Source organism: Sabethes cyaneus, chromosome 1, assembly GCF_943734655.1.
Source record: "Sabethes cyaneus chromosome 1, idSabCyanKW18_F2, whole genome shotgun sequence".
Taxonomy (NCBI): Eukaryota; Metazoa; Arthropoda; class Insecta; order Diptera; family Culicidae; genus Sabethes; species Sabethes cyaneus.
In genome coordinates this window covers 11,246,440-11,264,886 of record NC_071353.1, presented here as the reverse complement: position 1 = coordinate 11,264,886, position 18,447 = coordinate 11,246,440, and the positions used below count along the sequence as shown (strand labels likewise).

The 18,447-nt window shown below is 42.5% G+C and overlaps 1 protein-coding gene across 1 annotated transcript in view; it reads left to right on the top strand.

Annotated features, from left to right (window-relative positions):
* Positions 1 to 17,997, top strand: part of LOC128745120 (cytotoxic granule associated RNA binding protein TIA1) — an 83,323-nt gene extending 65,326 nt beyond the window's left edge. Inside the window, exons 3-6 of the mRNA XM_053842112.1 lie at positions 16,811 to 17,003; positions 17,075 to 17,398; positions 17,463 to 17,634; positions 17,956 to 17,997. Coding sequence (XP_053698087.1) covers positions 16,811 to 17,003; positions 17,075 to 17,398; positions 17,463 to 17,634; positions 17,956 to 17,997 — 731 coding nt within the window. The remainder of the gene's footprint in view (positions 1 to 16,810; positions 17,004 to 17,074; positions 17,399 to 17,462; positions 17,635 to 17,955) is intronic.
* The last annotated feature ends 450 nt before the right edge of the window (positions 17,998 to 18,447 follow it).

Sequence of the window (18,447 nt, the reverse complement as noted above, 5' to 3'; positions counted from 1 at the left end):
CGAGCCTACGTGCTCGCGGATTGCTTCTCGCTCGATTTGCATCAATAATTCAAGCTTGATCAAACAGAGTGCAGTGGTACGACGACAATGGCGTAACTGTGATTTCCAAGCAGTGGAACCCGGCGAATAGCGCTCAACTAAGGCTGATTGAGAAATATTTTATAGGATACTTTATGCACAGACAAACAGATAAGTCTTTGAAGCAAATCCCACAAAAATATCGTCACGCACCTTCTGCCTGAACACTATCACTAGCACACTAATTTTGAATTGATTGTTACAGCATACGAAAAATGGGACTGTGAGGGTTATGTCTGTTCGTCCGTGCTTTAGGTGCGAAACAACAAGGATCAAACAGAATGCTGCATCAAAAGGAAAAGAGGGACAACTATCGGCGAAGGTGTCTACGGGTTGTTCACAGACAGTTGGGCATATCTGAATGTTGTGGATGCTCTCAAAACGGAAATTTGGGCATGTTCGGTGCGTTCCAAAAAAAAAATGCTGAAATCTTAGGAAAATATCATTAACATTAACAAGGTTGAAATCCCTACGCAGAACCTTTAACTGATGGTAACATTTACTTACCTGGTGATGAAAATATGCAGTTTAATTTAAAGAATTGCAAAATATGTCTTCATAACATTTCAAATTTCTGCTTCTTTCGCCCGCTGATTGCAACTTTTTAACCGAGTTTCGTTCCGTTCAAATCGGCCGACCGCGCGCCTTGCCTGGCGGGTCAACGCCTACTGCGCGTGCTGTGAATAATAAATAAACGCCAGTCTTATCAACTTTCACCCAAAACAATAACTTGCCCCTAGTGATTCGCTTTCGCTGTGTGGTTCGTGGCTGACTGACGAGATCAACGACAAGACGCCGCGCCGTCGACGTCGTCGTCGATTGGATCGGACGTACCTACCACGTACGTACGTGCAGACAAACCGGAGCCAACAGCAATGTGTGGATGGCACAAACAGACCCCCCCCCCATCAAAAAAAAAATCCTGCGTAAAGTTTTATTACACGATCGTAGCTTATTCCGTCAAGCATCAAGCTGCCAGCTAGCATATATATTAATTTAACTGGCTGTGATTTATTAGTTACACAAAACAATAATCACGTTATGATTTATTACCGATTTGATTTGAATACACTGGGTGCGGGTGGGTAGAGGGGACAAGGACGAGGAAAGAAATGCCGCCCGTTAAGATTCACCGTTAGCTATCATGATAAGACACATTGCACGGCACTTTCGAGTGGATGCGAGGGGAACGAACGGATCCCGGCATCCCGGGTGTGTTGCAATTGTTTCCGAAAAGACTGATTAGGCTTGGTGCCTGACTTGCGTTTGAAAAGCGAACGGCTTCACTAATTAAATTTTAATTATCGAAATTTTGCTCACGTAGATGAAGCAAGCAGTGACGAATGACACCTCCGGGGCCGCCGCGCGCCGCATGTAACAAGCGAGAACACAAATTAATCAAAATTTGGCTGCGTGTCTGTGCTGGTGCCTCGAACGAACCTGGACTACAGACCGACCGGTCGGCGGCCTGACGAGGGTTGAGACTGTGTGTAGCGCAGCTTCCGTTGAAGATGATGGGGAGTTTTTTTTTCTCTTCACTAGAAAGCATGCTTTCTATGTATAATCCCAAAGAAAAGCCCGCTCGTACACTTTGGAAACATTAATTTTAACGACAAGCGAGGGAGTAGTGATCGATTGAACATAAACTACCGAGCGTTGCCGTTCAATGGAGACGCATTGCTGTTTGTTGAATTAACGGCCCTTCCTGCCCCCGGATTCGGTGGCAGTCGCAGCTGTTAGATCGGAGCGAAACGTGCAAAATCCCATGATCTCCGGGTTTGGAAGGAAAATAGAAAATCTCGACAGAAGTGCAGCGGAAAGTTTACCATAAATTGAGAAAATAAGAGAAACTAGTTTTAATTTCCCCCAGCGATGGCTTTGTGTGTCTTAGACGTATGTCTCCCTCGGTGGTTGGCAGTGCAGCAAGCAGCGTACCTACGAAAGGCAAAACAAGGAAATCATAATGTTAACAAAGCACTACGAATTTATAAAGGAAGAAGAAAAATACACTGCGTCCCGGTGTGGCCGATGTTGCACACCGGAATGGGGAAAAGAAGCTCCCAAGAAGCTACACCTCTCGTGCGCGCATTGTGCAATTCTTACACATCGCCCCAGCCCCCAGTCGGGTTGGTTGGTTGGTTGGTGTGTGATGTACATCAGGCAGGATACTTTTTTTATTCATCCGCGTGCGGGGAAATACCCGGGCGAAAAAAAAGTTTGATGAGAAAAGTTGCTCTGGCTACAGCACATTTACGTGTGAGTGTCCTGGCATTGATACAAAAAAAAATCAGGCAGCAACATACGGTGCAGATTTTTTGTCTGTTTGCATTTACCGCAGCAAACCTTATCTTTGCTTTCAGTTTCAGCCGTAAGTTTCTTAATCTGCTCGGCATTCCACCCAAGGAACAAACTGCTCTAAAGCACGCCGCCGCGCCGCCGTCTTAGGCACAAATTAAAATCCTGGAATGTCGCAGCTGTTTGCGCTGTTCTGTGTGCAACGTGACGCAATTATCTGCTGTTGCATTCACATGAGATTTGTTTTACAGGAGGAAATTCAAACTCGATGAAAGTTTTTTTTAATCAACAAGATAAATTGTGGAACAATTTTATGTTCTGTCTTCAACTCGACTCGAGGAAGTGTGCATCGGTGTGCGATTGTCTGTGAGAGGAGAGTGACTGTCCAAATGGTGATTCACCCGAGTAACGATCTCAATGTGCCCATCCTTTCAAGTGATCCTATTTGATACGAAGCACTTTCATTCCCTTTTGTTGGATGTCGTTTTCCTGTTCCGCAACTATCGTCGGATCTGCTCTGTTGGCCGCTATCTGTATGTTTTATATGGTATATATGGTTCCCACTAGTGTTGTCTGCCTCCCTGTTCCGTCGGAAATCCCCATGAAGACGATCATGTGTGCACTTCATGCAAAATTCAGAAATACACATAAATCTTGTTGATGTAACCCCTCCTCCCATCCTAGCAAAAAGTAGTCCTGGACTATTGTAGATTGTTCTCGATTTTCGTTTAACCACTATCTTTCGGTCTCCGTGTATTTGTCTCTCTCTCTCTCTGTCTCTATCTTTCTCATCCTATCCTCTCTAGATGCTCGTCCCACTTGAATGTGGACAACTATTCATCGGGGTGAAATTTTGGAATACATTTCCTTCTAGTTGAATGTAGGTCTTCCGTCGAGTGAACGGTTCACTCCGGTGTCCCTCGTCACACAAGCAAAACAAAGCTGTCAGACTGCTGCCTGGCGTAGCAAAGAAATGCCAGCAAAAACCCCTCTGCGTTGTTTGGGAAAATTTATTAGAAAAAATCAAGTGTTCCCCAGTTCCGAGTCTGATGCAATCGTTTTATTTGAGCGCTGCAAGACACGAAACCTTTTCTATCCCTTCACATAGCAGCTATTTAGCAGACTTCCACCTCCGAAAAAAGAAAATCCACTGCACGGATCGAAAGCTCACCTCTACTACAGCCGCCTTGTTTTCCCCCGTTTTAAAACTATAAAACTCCAATCTACTTGTTCATGTCTACCCTGAATAATATATATATACATAGTTATTTTAAGAAAAACAAAACAAAAGCGAAAAACTAATTCTGACATTATTTATGTTACCCACGCCTTTTTGCAGTAGAGCTTTAATGCTTGAGTTGAATTCAACACACACATTCACAAAAAAAAGTTTAAAAAAGCTAGAAAAAATCGTAGACCCATTTACCTGCGCGCGGCCAGAAACTGCTTTATGTAAGTTTACGGTGCATGTTACCGCTAAAATTAATTTTAATTATTTTTTTCCTCTTTTTTTTCTCTCTATTTTCTCTACTTCGTTGCTACCCACTACTGCTCATACTTTTTCTATCTTCTGCTTATACTACTACAACCGGCACTACTTCCACTTGAACTTCTACTCTAACTATCTACCGAGTCCTAGTTTTAGTTCAGTCTATCTAGTGCCCTTCCTTCCTTCCACCTCGAGCTATCCCGGATTTTTCAACCCTACAACTATGCCAAACTTAACCTACCTAGAACATAATAGCACATCAAAAAAAAAATCTGCACTTTCCAAAGCACTATCCAAAATCATTCCACAATTGCTTAGTTTACATTCCAGTTTCATCGCATTAACACTTGTGTGCATCAAAGCAAACATATACTACATTTAAAGAGGGAGGAATTAGTTTCAATTGTTTGTTCCCCCCCCGTACGTGTCACTTGTCATCACATACACAAACACTCACACACACACACACACACACACACACACATCTTCAACAACACGACAGAGGGGGTGGTGGTGGTGCATGGACGCGCGGTGTGTCGCGATGGCAACCGCTACTAATAAACTCGTCCGCAACATATTGCGGTGTGCACAACCTTTTGTTTTGGTAATTATTTAGTCATTACGCTAATTGGATTTCTCGTCCCCGGCCGGCCGCCCCCGGGTGACGGCGACGAGACAGAGGGGCGGCGGAGAAAACTAATTCGAAAATAGATCCTTTTCAGGGCACGGGCTCTCTCTCCACCAATTTCCACAGCAAGCTCGAATTGTAAATATTAATCTGTCCATATCTGTGTCTGTGCTTCCCATCCTCCTAATCTGAATGTCATATGTCAGCTCTATTTGTTTGTTTCTCTGTCTGTTGGTGTGTCTTCGTAGAAGAAACTAGTCTCCCAAGTACCCAACAGCCATTTTGATGTGTTTACTTATAACTGTTTGATTGTTTGATATTGATAATCGCATGTGATTTTACTACTGCTACTATTAAATACTACTACTATAACATTATTAACGATGCAAAATGATTACGTATGCACAACAGTCTCGACTTTTGATGAAAATACAAAAATTAATCATAAAATGATTTGGAATTTGAGCTGCGCAGTTTGTTTTAAAATATAATTTGTTATACATATGCCAACTGAAGAACCAATTCATCACCACGAAACCATACCATACTAGTGTATATTGTTAAGAATTAGTGATGATTTTCCCCCTAGGGTGCGGAGAACAGAGGACAGGCCCAAAATAAAAACAAGGCGAAGAACTAGCATTCGATATATGAATATGAATATGTCGTCGTCATCGACGTCAACAGGAGATTTATCTTCAGTATCATAAGAAGGGCCTCTGTTCACGGTTTGGACCGCTGACTAGACTGAAAGCGGGTTGATAAACAATCCGAACGATTATTGACCGGTGACCGGGCCCCATAGCCTGCACACCGACGCGATCGACAACGGCCAGCGATGCATAGGGGATTGTTCCCGGTTGTGAAACACCCACTATTTTTGACGTGTTTATTAAACTAGCACTACCAAGCTACTATCAACGTCTCATCAGATTGTATTCTAGCTTTTCAGCAAACAAAAATCAAAATACAACTTATAGAATGTTTTGTAGGGCTTGTGTTCGAAAACACTACCCGAAAAAGATTTTTTTGAGTGTTTTGGGATTGATTTTTTTGTGTATAAAATAAAACAGAAAACCTGATTTAATCCACCTAGTGGTGAAAGGAACCTTTGTTATACGGTCTTACTTGCTATTTGAGATAGAAATAGACACGTTTGGTTTACATGTATTTTTTGGAAATTGAATAAGTATACAAAATTTGAACCAAATAGAAGCACTTATAAATTTTGATAGTTGCTTTTCTCATGAAATTGCTAAGTCAGTTGCTACTAATGAGGGTAATTGCAAGTAAAAGTAAGTTGTAAGATAAAATATTATTCTTTAACATTGCGTAGTAAAGGTCTAGTTTATAGATGTTTGAACTATGCATAATTTCATGTAATGCCATTCTATTTGATTCACAACAATAAAGTTTTCTTGAATAAATTTCATCAATTTTTATTAACCTTCGGTTACCCACGCTGTTGTATTTTAAGCAACATGTGTAGGTTTTTGAATGCCATATTGTTATAAAGTTACAAATCGTATATTACGTATACACTAACGTATATTCTTCAATTAACTTGTTATGAGGAAAATGTCATAATTATTCAATGCATTAATGCTTTAAATTGTTGGGAAAATAGATCAGCATAAACTGACATCACAGAAACGAAGCAAGCAGCATGTAACGTGTACCGCAATTGGCCCCAACTAGAATTTTCTCTCGTTTCTTCATGTGGAAAAATGGTGTCTGTATGCAGCAAAACTACCAGCAAATGTAAAATGTTTAAAATGTATCCGTCTGTTGGTAATCGAGTAATTCGGGGTCAAAATCAGGGTATTTTTTATAATCAAAGTTCTACAGTTCCTAAACAAGCAAACATAAAGGTATACTATGTTCAGCAAAGTTGTGTATTTTTATTATTTATACAACTTTGAAATACCTGAAAAACTCATACAACAATTACAAAAAGAGCTAAAATAGAAAAACTGATTTTACAAATCAATACAATACAATATAATACAATAAATAAGATTTTTCTATCTTTGCTGAAGAGATAGAAGGTCACTGTCTTCAGCAAAATTTCTTGTAATAATATATTCTAAAAGTTTGCGGAACACATCAATGTGTTATATTCAAACTGAAGGAAAATAAATTTTTTATTTCACTTTTGGGAGGACTAATCAAAATTCAGATTCTACCAGACGATAGAGTTTTCAATTCTAAGAAACTCTTCCAAAGGTTTGATAAACTTAAAACCAAGTTTTCTCAGTCTAAACTCTAGTGCGCACGTTTTCTTCGGGTTTGGGCTATTTATTGTGCGCGCGAGTAACTGTGTTATAAAAGTTGGCGCGAGTATTCGAGGGTTAATATCTTTTGACCGGTGAAATCAATTCTTATGAAATTTTGCATATATATTCGTAGTGTGAAAACCTCTCGTTGGATATTAAAATAATTGAAATTAGGTAAATTACCTTGGTTAAAATCATTAAAAATTATTGTTAATTTTGGTGTGGTGTATTCGATTGCTCATAACTTTCAAATTAAACAGCCAATCAAAAAACCATTCAATAGTGATCTATCCGGCTATATTACCTGCCAAATGAAATTAATAGCGCCTAAATCGGTTTGGCCATCTCTGAGAAACAGGCGATCATTTGAACCTTGTCAAAACTGGTTTTTTAAGGCTAACTTTTAAACCACTTGTTTGTTTTCAATGAAAATTGTCGTGAAGTTTAGCAATAGTAAGAGCTTTCATTTGGTACCAAGATCGATGAGATCGGTTATATGGTTCCGGAGAAAATCGTGTTACGTAATTTTCACATTTTTGCTTATAACTTTTAAACTAAAATTCGGACCGCGAAACAATTTAACAGTGATATACTAGGTAATAATACCTTTCAAATAAAAGTAAGAGCGATCAAATCGGTGCAGCCATCTCCGAGAAATAGGCGATTGAAAATTGAAGCGCACACACATACACACATACACACACACACACACACACACACACACACACACACACACACACACACACACACACACACACACACACACACACACACACACACACACACACACACACACACACACACACACACACACACACACAGACATTGCTCATTCGTCGAACCTGATCGATTGGTATATGTGACACGGCCCTCCGGGCCTTGGATCAACTTCGTGTTTTTCGACCAATTCCTAAACCTTTGTTATATAGTATAACAAAGGTAATAAAAAGGTAGTAGAATATATGTAACCTCAGTTTTGGACCTCTATTTCATCACACAGGCAAATTTTAAGTCAAATAATTGACTCAAAAAATATTCCATAAATTTTTACCGGCGTCCGCCCCGGTTGTGAAACAGTTAAGTTCTCCGGTTATGAAAAATTCAGAAAATCAATTTTATAATACTTCAACGATCACAAACACTTTCAAAACGCTTTTCAGGCACATGAGAGTGAAATCTGCATTTTTGAGATATCAAATTTCCTGTTTTTACATGCGTTGATTGAAATTCAGATTTGGATGATTAATGCCCCACATCAAATTGCACCACGGAACAAAACGCTGCAGAAAATTACTGAACCTTTTTAAACTTTCCGTCAATAAAATATAACCCATTAATAAACTTCTGGCATACTTATTTCATTCATTCAACTTCAATGCCATAACCGTATGCTCGCACTTTACGCTTAATTCCACTCATAAAGTACTGTACAACATCTGGCTGCAGCTGCTTCTGTACGGAAGCCCACTTTTTCTTCATGTCTTCCTCACATTTGAGCTCCTTGGGATGCTTCCGTAGTGCCTGCTTCATAAGAGCACAGTATTTTTCGATGGGCCTTAGTTCCGGTCAGAGATGGTTCGATCACTTTGACACAATTTTGATTCATTTGACAGTCCCGTCTCAGCCGAGCCAAATATGATAGCTAGTATTATATACTAGCTGTAACCCGCGCGCGTCGCCTCGCGTATAATTGACACTAAATCGGAGGTACGCTATGTAACTCTATGAGGTGCAACTACGTTACTTTTGCTCGTCTTGAATGCAATCTGGTATAATTGGTTTGAGTCTTTGCTTAATGTGGGTCATTATCGCCCCAAATCGCACCCCTCGTTTTGGCTACAGACAAGGCTCTTATATATATAGACGAGACATTTGTAGAACTAGTTCTAATCTACAATTTTTCTGAACAAAGATTTGCTGAATCTTTTGTAGTTACGGTGCCACAACGCTAGTAATACACCAGTGACTAAATGAACGTTCATTTAGTCACTAATAAGATATTAGCATTGTAGCGCCGTAACTACAAAAGATACAGCAAAACTTTATTCAGCAAAATTATAGACAATAACCTGTTCAACAAATGTCCCATACATAACTTTGTCATATTTGGCCCCGTTAAGACAGTACTGTTAAATGAATCAAAATTGAGTCAAAGTGATCTAGCCATCCCTGATTCCGGTGCGTTGGAGGGGTTTATGTCCTTGGATACGAAAGTAACCGCGTTGACTTCGTACCACTCAAAGAAATCCTTTGAATAGTGGCAAGAAGCCAAATCCAGCCAGAAGATCGTAGGGCCTCAACAGAGAAAGCAGTCGCTTCTGTAGACACTCCTTGAGGTAGATCTGCCTGTTTAAAGACCCTGTAGTCACGAACAGCGTGAAGAACAGTAGCCCCGGAAGCTGCCGACAGTTCACCTTGACAATGAGGCTTCGTCAGCATCTGGGTGTACAGTTTTCGGGCCCGTGACTTTCCCACCGTATTTTGCCGTTCGTCATGATTTTGAGCGTTCCGCACTTTGTACGTATGCAGTCCTTCCCGTTCCTTGGCTGAACGAAAGACTTGGACAGATTCAACTTTTTGGTCACATCAATGGCCGAAGCATAGGGATACTCCTTAACGCTTCCACGACTCGCTTGTGATCCTGATCACTAATAGAATATCTATTTCGGCCGCATTTCTCCTTCCGTTCGATGCTCACAGTTTCGTAGTAACGTTTAATCACGCGACTCACCGTTGGCTGGACGATTCTGAGTTGTTTTCCGATGTACCGATAAGATAGTTGAATATTTTCCAGGTACTTCCTAAAATCAATTCGCGACGTTGCTTTTCGGGTGATACCATTTTTCCAATTCTCGTAAAACTGACAGCGAGAAAAATACAGTGTAAATAATACAGTCTTAACTACTTCTTCCCAATTATTCAGGCAAAAATACCCAATGGGTAATTTTCTACAGCGTGTCTTCCGTGGTGCAATTTGATGTGAGACACCCTTTAAATTAAAAAACTGCTAAATTATTTTACATTTAAGGTGTTGTTGCGACGTAAATTTCAAGTAACCCCTATTAGGATAAATTTATACAGCCCTGTGATTTATCCGTCATCGATTTGATCGTCATCGACTTTTATCGTCATCGAATTTATATAAGCAGCAAGCGGAAGAAGCTTAACCCTTTTGCCAAGACATGGCTTAATCACCTATTAATTATTAATCTATTGACTACATAAAGGTAGTAATCATTATATTGTATTGTACAGTGTATCAGTGAGTAATTACAATTTCTGCTTAGGTTAGTTACTTATTTGCTTACTTAGGTGGCTTGCTGTCCTAAGACAAAGCCTGTCAAACAAAGTTTCTCCATGTAACTCGGTTGAGGGTTACCGCTCTCCAATTCCTCCGACACCGAGTACCTCCGCCAGATCTCGCTCCACCTGGTCTAACCATCTTGCTCGCTGCGCTCCTGGTCGTCTTGTTCCTACCGGATTTGAGGCGAACACCATCTTTGCAGGGTAGTTGTCCGGCATTCTTGCAACATGCCCTGCCCATCGTATCCGTCCAGCTTTAGTTGCCTTCTGGATACTGGGTTCGCCATAGAGCTGTGCGAGTTCATGGTTCATCCTCCGCCTCCATACTCCGTTCTCCTGTACGCCGCCGAAGATCGTTCTTAGCACTCGTCGTTCGAAAACTCCGAGCACTCACAGGTCCTCCTCGAGAAGAGAACAACCGTAGAGAACAACCGGTCTAATAAGCGTCTTGTACAGGGTGCACTTTGTACGGGGACTTAGTCTGCTCGACCGCAATTGCTTGTGGAGCCCATAGTAAGCACGACTTCCGCTGATAATACGCCTCCGAATCTCACGGCTGGTATCATTGTCCGCCGTTACCAGTGAGCCAAGGTAGACAAATTCATCGACTACCTCAAACTCATCGCCGTCGATCAATATACTACTGCCCAAGCGGTGTCGTTTGGCCTCGGTTCCGCTGGCCAGCATGTACTTTGTTTTAGACGTATTTACCTTTAACCCAATCTTTTCTGCTTCGCGCTTTAGTCTGGTGTACTGTTCAGCCACCGCCACAGATGTTCTGCCGATAATATCCATGTCATCGGCAAAGCAGACGAATTGACTAGATTTGTTGAATATCGTGCCCCGCGTGTTGATATCCGCTCGGTTCATAACACCTTGTAGCGCTATGTTGAACAGCAGGCATGAAAGACCATCACCTTGACGAAGCCCTCTGCGTGGTTCGAATGAACTTGACAATCCACCCGAAATCCGAACACAGCACTGTGTACCATCCATCGTAGATTTAATCAGTTTGATGAGCTTCCTGAGGAAGCTGTTCTCGTCCATGATTTTCCATAGCTCTTTCCGGTCGATGGTATCATATGCGGCTTTGAAGTTAACGAATAAATGATGCGTGGGAACTCTGTATTCATAGCCCTTTTGGAGGATTTGCCGCAGTGTAAATATTTGATCCGTTGTAGACCGACCTTCGACGAAGCCGGCTTGATAAGTTCCCACAAATCTATTCGCAGTTGGTGATAGTCGGCGAAAAATGATTTGGGACAGCACTTTATAGGCGGCATTGAGAACGGTGATCGCTCGATAGTTCTCACAGTCCAACTTGTCGCCCTTTTTATAGATCGGGCAGATAACCCCATCTTTCCCCTCCTCCGGTAGCTGTTCCGTATCCCAAATTCTAACAATTAGTCGGTGTAGACAAACGGCCAGCTTTTGTGGTCCCATTTTAATAAGCTCCGCTCCGATGCCATCTTTTCCAGCTGACTTGTTGTTCTTTAGCTGCATGATGGCCTCCTTAATTTCGCCTATCGTTGGGGCTGACACCTCTTCCCCGTTAGTTGCACCGTCGAAATCGCTTTCCCCGCCGCCATGGTTCTCCGCCTGGGCGCCATTCAGGTGTTCGTCGAAATGCTGCTTCCACCTATCGGTGACCTCACGATCGTCCGTCAGAATACTGCCAGTCTTATCCCGACACATTTCGGCTCGCGGCCCAAAGCCTTTGCGGGATCCATTCATTTTCTGGTAGAACTTTCGCGTTTCCTGAGAACGATGCATCGGCTCCAACTCTGCATATTTCTGGTAGCGCTTTTTCTCCCGAAAGATTTGGTTTCGCTGCATCTTCTTCAGTTTGTGTCTTTCCACGTTCTGACGTGTGGCACTGCGCATTTTGGCCGCCCGCGCAGCGTTCTCCTTATCCATCACCCTCCTACATTCATCGTCAAACCAATCGTTCCGCTGATTCCGGGCCACATGCCTGATGGAGTTTTCCGCCACACTGCTGATAGTGTTCCAACAGTCACCGAGAGGGGCTTCGTCCAGCTCGTCCTCTTCCGGCAGCGCAGTTTCGAGTGAATGCGCATAGTTTGCGGCGACGTCTGGATGCTTCAGCCGCGCGAGATCTAATTGAGCCTGGCATCGGTTCGAGTCAACGTTAGCGCTTCGATAGGATCTAACGTCGATAATGTCTTAGAAGTGCCGACTGTCGATCAAAACGTGGTAAATCTGTGATTCTGTCTGATTTGGTGACCTCCAGGTGTACTTGTGATGGATTTTGTGCTGGAAAAGGGTACTATGTACGGCCATATTCTTGGAGGCGGCAAAGTCGATAAGTCTTAGGCCCATTTCATTGGTTCGCTGGTGTGCACTGAACCTTCCAATCACCGGTTTGTATTCCTCCTCCTGGCCGACCTGAGCATTGAAATCCCCGATGACGATCTTGATATCATGTTTTGGGCAGCGGTCGTATTCACTCTCCAACTGCGCGTAGAATTCATCCTTGTCGTCATCGGTACTTCTGAGGTGAGGGCTGTGCACGTTGATGATGCTTATGTTGAAGAATCGGCCCTTGATTCTCAACCTGCACATTCGAGGATTGATTGGCCACCACCCAATCACCCGTTTCCGCATCTCGCCCATCACTATGAAAGCTGTACCCAGCTCGTGTGTGTTGCCGCAGCTCTGGTAGATGGTATGTCCATCTCTGAACGTACGTACCGTTGAGCTCTTCCAGCACACCTCCTGCAGCGCTACGACGTCGAACTTGCGGCTTTTCAATACGTCGGAGAGCACTCGAGTGCTCCCTTGGAAGGTGAGAGATCGGCAGTTCCACGTCCCGAGTTTCCAATCCACAGTCCTTTTTCGTCGCGTGGGTCTATTCCGAATGTTCCAGTGAGAATTTATTTGTTCTTCGTTCCGTGCTTTAGTATTTTTCGTGGTGATGGCTTGCAAAGCCTGCTAGACCAACCCCCTGTTTTGCCGGAGGGCCAACGAAGCTCGAAAGAGCCCTCCTTTCCTGTCAGCATACGACCTTGGCTTCCACCGGGGTGGTTATCCGATCTCCACCAAAGTTGCTCGTATCCCGGCTGGTACCACGAGGAGGTAGGAATAGGAGTTGCTGAATAAGAGGCTTTGCAACACTGTAGGGTCTATTTTATGCCTACACTTGCACAATGCACCGACGGTACGCATTATTCAGCCGTTTACCAGCCAAGAGACTCCCAGCTCCAGCTTACTCAAATTATTTATCCAGGGTGTCCATTAGCGTGACACAGATTTAATTTAAACTCCGTCAATGCTGCATTCATAACGATTTTCGGTATTGAGTATTGGGGAAATGCGGTGGATAGTACAGAGTCAAACATTAGCTTATAAAACGCAAGCAATAATCATGTTTTGGCTACTTAACGATATTCTGGATACTTAAATTACATACAAATTTCGTACAATACATTCACATAAAACATTTTGTTCAACAAATTTCAGTGTGAAGCACTTGATAAAGATAAACTAATCTATTCTAGCTGCTCAGTGGACGTAATGGGTAGCAATGGTCCATTTGCGGTTTTCCTCACATAGATAATACCCCGTTTAGTAGTTACTGGCTGTAATTTGTTTTCCTTACGCAGTTTCAAGGCTGCTTGCTTAATGGATCTTGCACTGGATATGAGATTTTCATTAATGAAAATACGACGATCGAGATTAATGCCCAGATGTTTTAGATTTAAGTTGCGTTTGGACAGGTATTTCGCATAGAACTCGTCCCGTATACTGGCCATCGAAAACTGCAACAAGGTAAAGCATTGGTCCCCATCAGATAAGTTTCCGGAACGCAGCCGTTTGCATTGAATATGTGTTGTTTTTCTTTCCCGTGCCATACTCAGTAGATAACCTTGAAGATCCTCGGTTGAAACATATGGTACACCTACAGCTAGCAACTCATTTCGAAGTTCGATACGATGGATGTTCTCGGTAGCCGAATCCAGACGATTACTAACCGTGGTGAGTTCGTTCGGAACGATTGAAATTCTACACTGCTTTTTAATTCCAGTTCGATGATATCGCTTTCGATGGTATCAATTTGCTTTTGTATGTCCAGTTTAATCTCGTTCAGCTTGGATGTGAGATCAGTTTTAAACGAGTCGAACTTTTGGTTGGTCTCATCAAAGCGTTTAGACAAAGTTTGTAACGCACTCTCCAAAATGGGTCCCGGTATTTCTAAATTGTCACCATCCTTCTTAGAGACCGGAGTATTAGATCCAGTATCACTCCGTAACCGTTCTCTTTCGTCAGCCGACATTTTACCAGCAAGCAGAATGCGATGGATTAATGAGTTGGACGATAACAATAGCACCATAAACAATGGCGAATCCGTAGCAACTTATCCACTCAGGAAAATCGAAGATCACTCGTGGGATTAAGGTAGGTCCACTTAAAATAACGACAAGTAGGCGTCCGGGATGCGTTAATCGTTACCCGAGCAGGAGAAAATTACTGAAGAATACCTGGTCCAGATATTTTTTGGTGAATAACTGCATATCTGAATTTGGTATTGACGAGCCTGATATAAGAGGTAAAATAGCTAAAATTATAGCTAAAAATGCTCTACAAACACTTAAATAATATTTTTTTTAAACGATGGTTCTACAATCAATAGATGAAGGACGGCAAGGGAAAGTAATGAAGAAAGATTTTTTGGGAATGGAGGGAAAACAGTGGAAAGGAAGCGGCTCTAGTCTAGTAGCACAGTTGTTACAAACCAGTTGTGGCAACCGATATGTGACCAATTGTAGTCATAAATAACTTGTTGTGCAGCTAAAAGTGCCAAATGTGTGTTGCTTGGGGGGGGGGGGGGAGGGGTGGTAATAGGTAGCTACGCTTAACAAGTTGTCGTTGGGACTCCTACCTTTTGTCCAATGCATCACCCGCCAGGGCATGTGGCTCGCTGGTACCCGTGTATCTATGAACTACAGAGGTGCTGAGAGGACTACAGAGGACAAAAGGAGACTGCACAACCCCCCTTATTAATGTAGCGACATGGGTTGGGCTATTTTTAGACACAAATTGTGCCTCTTCCTCCACCTACTGTAGAAACCACCGACCGAGAAGTTTAATCTAACTTTGTGTTTACTGGCGGGACGACGACACGGAGTTTTGCGCTGAGAACCGCGGTTAACACGCTGTACCAGCGAGCCACATGCCCTAGCGGGTGTTGTGGGTTCGAATCCGGTTATAATCTCAGATTATAGATGGGTTCGACCCATGCACCTTCCAGCATTGCACAAAAAGTAGGAGTCTTTCTTTTCTTTTACCGTCCCTTCATCTATTGTAGAACCATCGTTTCAAAAAAAAAAATATATGCCTGACCGCAATTCATGGTCAAAAATCACGAGGTTTGGTCGACTTAAATAAAAGCTCGTTTTGTTATTGCAATATCTTAATAATATCAAATATTTTTACTACACGGGACGTCAATCGAGGTATTGTACCTCAATGAGGCATTTACAAGTCATTCTTTGTAGCTTCATGGCTGATTCAGGAATTTATTTGGTATAGTACAAAAATGTAAAATAACTTATTAATAGCATATTGAGGTATCATACCTCATCGAGATATTCATAAGTTATTCATTATAAAAAATGCGATAACTAACGAATATCAAATTTAGATATGATAGCTGAACTTGATATTCATTTGGTATGGATAAGGTATTGGCTCCTGCTCGGGTAGAACAACAATTTGTCAGCAAAAAGGTAGATTAAACACACTCAATATTTGTTATAACAGGAGCCACTACTTAACCAGAAATCCAGAAATCAGTAGCCAATCTACTGTTGAAGAAGTTTAACAGTAGATTGGACACGGAAGCGTTGTTATTGGGAGCTGTTATCGGTGCTGCGTCCAATGTCGTTGGCGTTTGATGTTTATTGTAACCTGGTTAAGAGAACATTTGGTTTAGGGCAAGGGAAACATTAGTAGTCAAAATAAAAGCTTTTTTGCGAACTTTTCCTCGAACTCCTCGCACTATTGATCAATCTGTGCGGCCATTTTATTCCGCTTACCAGATCAGCAGTTTCCTAGCAATGTTATCAACAAATACAAACTTAAATATGCTGGGGATAGCTCCTCGGGCCGTGGTCACATAGAAGCTTCACCCTGGAAGATACCCAAAATCCATTTTTACATACCTCCGTGATACTTTGTCAGAACCTTGTTGTACAACTTCTTTCTTCAAAACTTTCAAAGTTACTCAAATTTTTCGTTCGTTTAGACTTACATCCAATTATCTAAGGATCGATAACTCAGATCTGGTAGGATGCTTTGAAGTGGTATACATGGCAAGAATAGTTTTGAAACTGCGACGAGGTGATGCCGCACATTACTGTTCACGTTCAGGTGGTTTTCGTTAAAATCGAAAGTAAACTTTCGAAATGTATTAACTTTTTCTCAATTTACAATATTTTTCTCTACTAGACCTATAGCAATTCACCATACAAAATATTACTCTTTCAAGCGTAATTTTTGATTCCACAAAACCGTCATTTTGTATGATGATTCACCCAAAGCTAAACGTAAATATTTTTCTTCTTTGATAATTTTTTCCATCTCTCTCTCTCTCTCTCTCTTTCTCAAGACTGTTTTCACTCAATTTTTCATTCAGATTGAAAGCTTTTCCTAGTGCCTCGATCTCGCAAACTCGATCACCTTTTCCCGGCTAACATTTGGCTCTCCTTTGAACTATTCCAGTGAACGCCAAACCGCTCACTTTCGACGAGGTGTACAATCAAAGCAGCCCGACCAACTGTACCGTCTACTGTGGCGGCGTTGGCGGCACGCTGGCCGGTGGCCTGAGCGAGGAGATCCTGCAGAAGACGTTCTCCCCGTTCGGTACCATACAGGAGATTCGCGTCTTCAAGGACAAGGGTTACGCATTTGTAAGGTGAGTTTGTTCGTTTTTGTTTTTGATTCGTTTGTTTTCATTGAAATTTAATGTGGGTGTTTTTCCCCCAGATTTTCTACTAAAGAAGCAGCTACTCACGCCATCGTAGCGGTACATAACTCGGAAATTAACGCCCAAACGGTTAAATGTTCTTGGGGTAAGGAGAGTGGTGATCCCAATAATGCTCCTTCACTGGCAAGTCAAGCCCTGAGCCAGGCCGGTTTTCCCTTCAACACGGCGTACGGTCAACAGGTGGCTGGCTATTGGTATCCACCAGCACCGACCTATCCAACTACGCCGGCACCGGCCGCCGCACCGCTCCAGGGACAGTTTCTCCAGGGTATGCAGGGATACACGTACGGCCAGTTTGCCGGTTACCAGCAGGGTTATATGGGGTAGGATGGAAATTTCTTGCTTTATGTAATGAAGATAGTTTTGACGAGAAATCATTCATTTCAGAATGGGAATGCAACTGCCAGGAGCATGGCCGGGGGTTCCAACCCAAGCCCAGATCCCTGCTACCGCACAGCAGCTGGCACAGGCCGGCGTAGGTGGTGCTCTCCCGCAGGCCGCCGGAGTCGTCGCCTATCCGATGCAGCAGTTCCAGGTGAGCCCACAGATACAGTCACTGGTTAGCTACTAGCACGAGCTACTAGAATAGAAACACAACAACTGCACGATCATTTTTGAGTAGCCAAATTGTAGTTTCCAGCACCATCTAGGTTAGGTAGTTTTTTTCTGTTTCTTTTTAAAACAAACGCACAGCCGCACAGATACACATGGCACTGTTTACTCTTTGATTTGTGTTTACCAATTTTGAGTTTTGCTATGTCATTCAAAAACACAACTTTTTGTATTGATTTGACAGCGCAATGATAGCGAATGACCACTGCTGCAAACGATGACCTCTGTTTTCTTGTCTTCTTTCTCTCTTGCCATTGTCTCTTTCCAGTTAGCTGACGATGAATGGCTAGCGCCCAGCCTACTGGTGTAGCTCCCTTGATGGCCATCGTCACTGTGCGGCTGTGTGCCACCGCATAAATAGAGCTCCTTCCTGTATCTTTCCTTCATGACCACAACCAACCAACCAACCAAACATCACCATCAAAGCAACCGTCAGTAAATCAATCGTCCATGCAGATCAGTCTGAGTGCAGAAAAGAAAAAAATGGCGAGCGCACGAGTGCGCGTCGTCGATACTTTCGGTTCGCTCGCTGGGGTGTGGAGGAATTCCGTTGCCGCTTGCATGCGAATGCAGGCACCCAGTACCCAGTACAGCATGTGAAACATGAACAGAAAAAAAACACAAAATGTTGAAGTATTACACATCCAAAAAAAAAAACAACAAAATGCTTTGAAAACAAAATGGTGACATTTGCACCAAGGAAAAGAATCGAAAAAAAATTACACACACCTATCACACCTAAGGAATATATATAAATTAA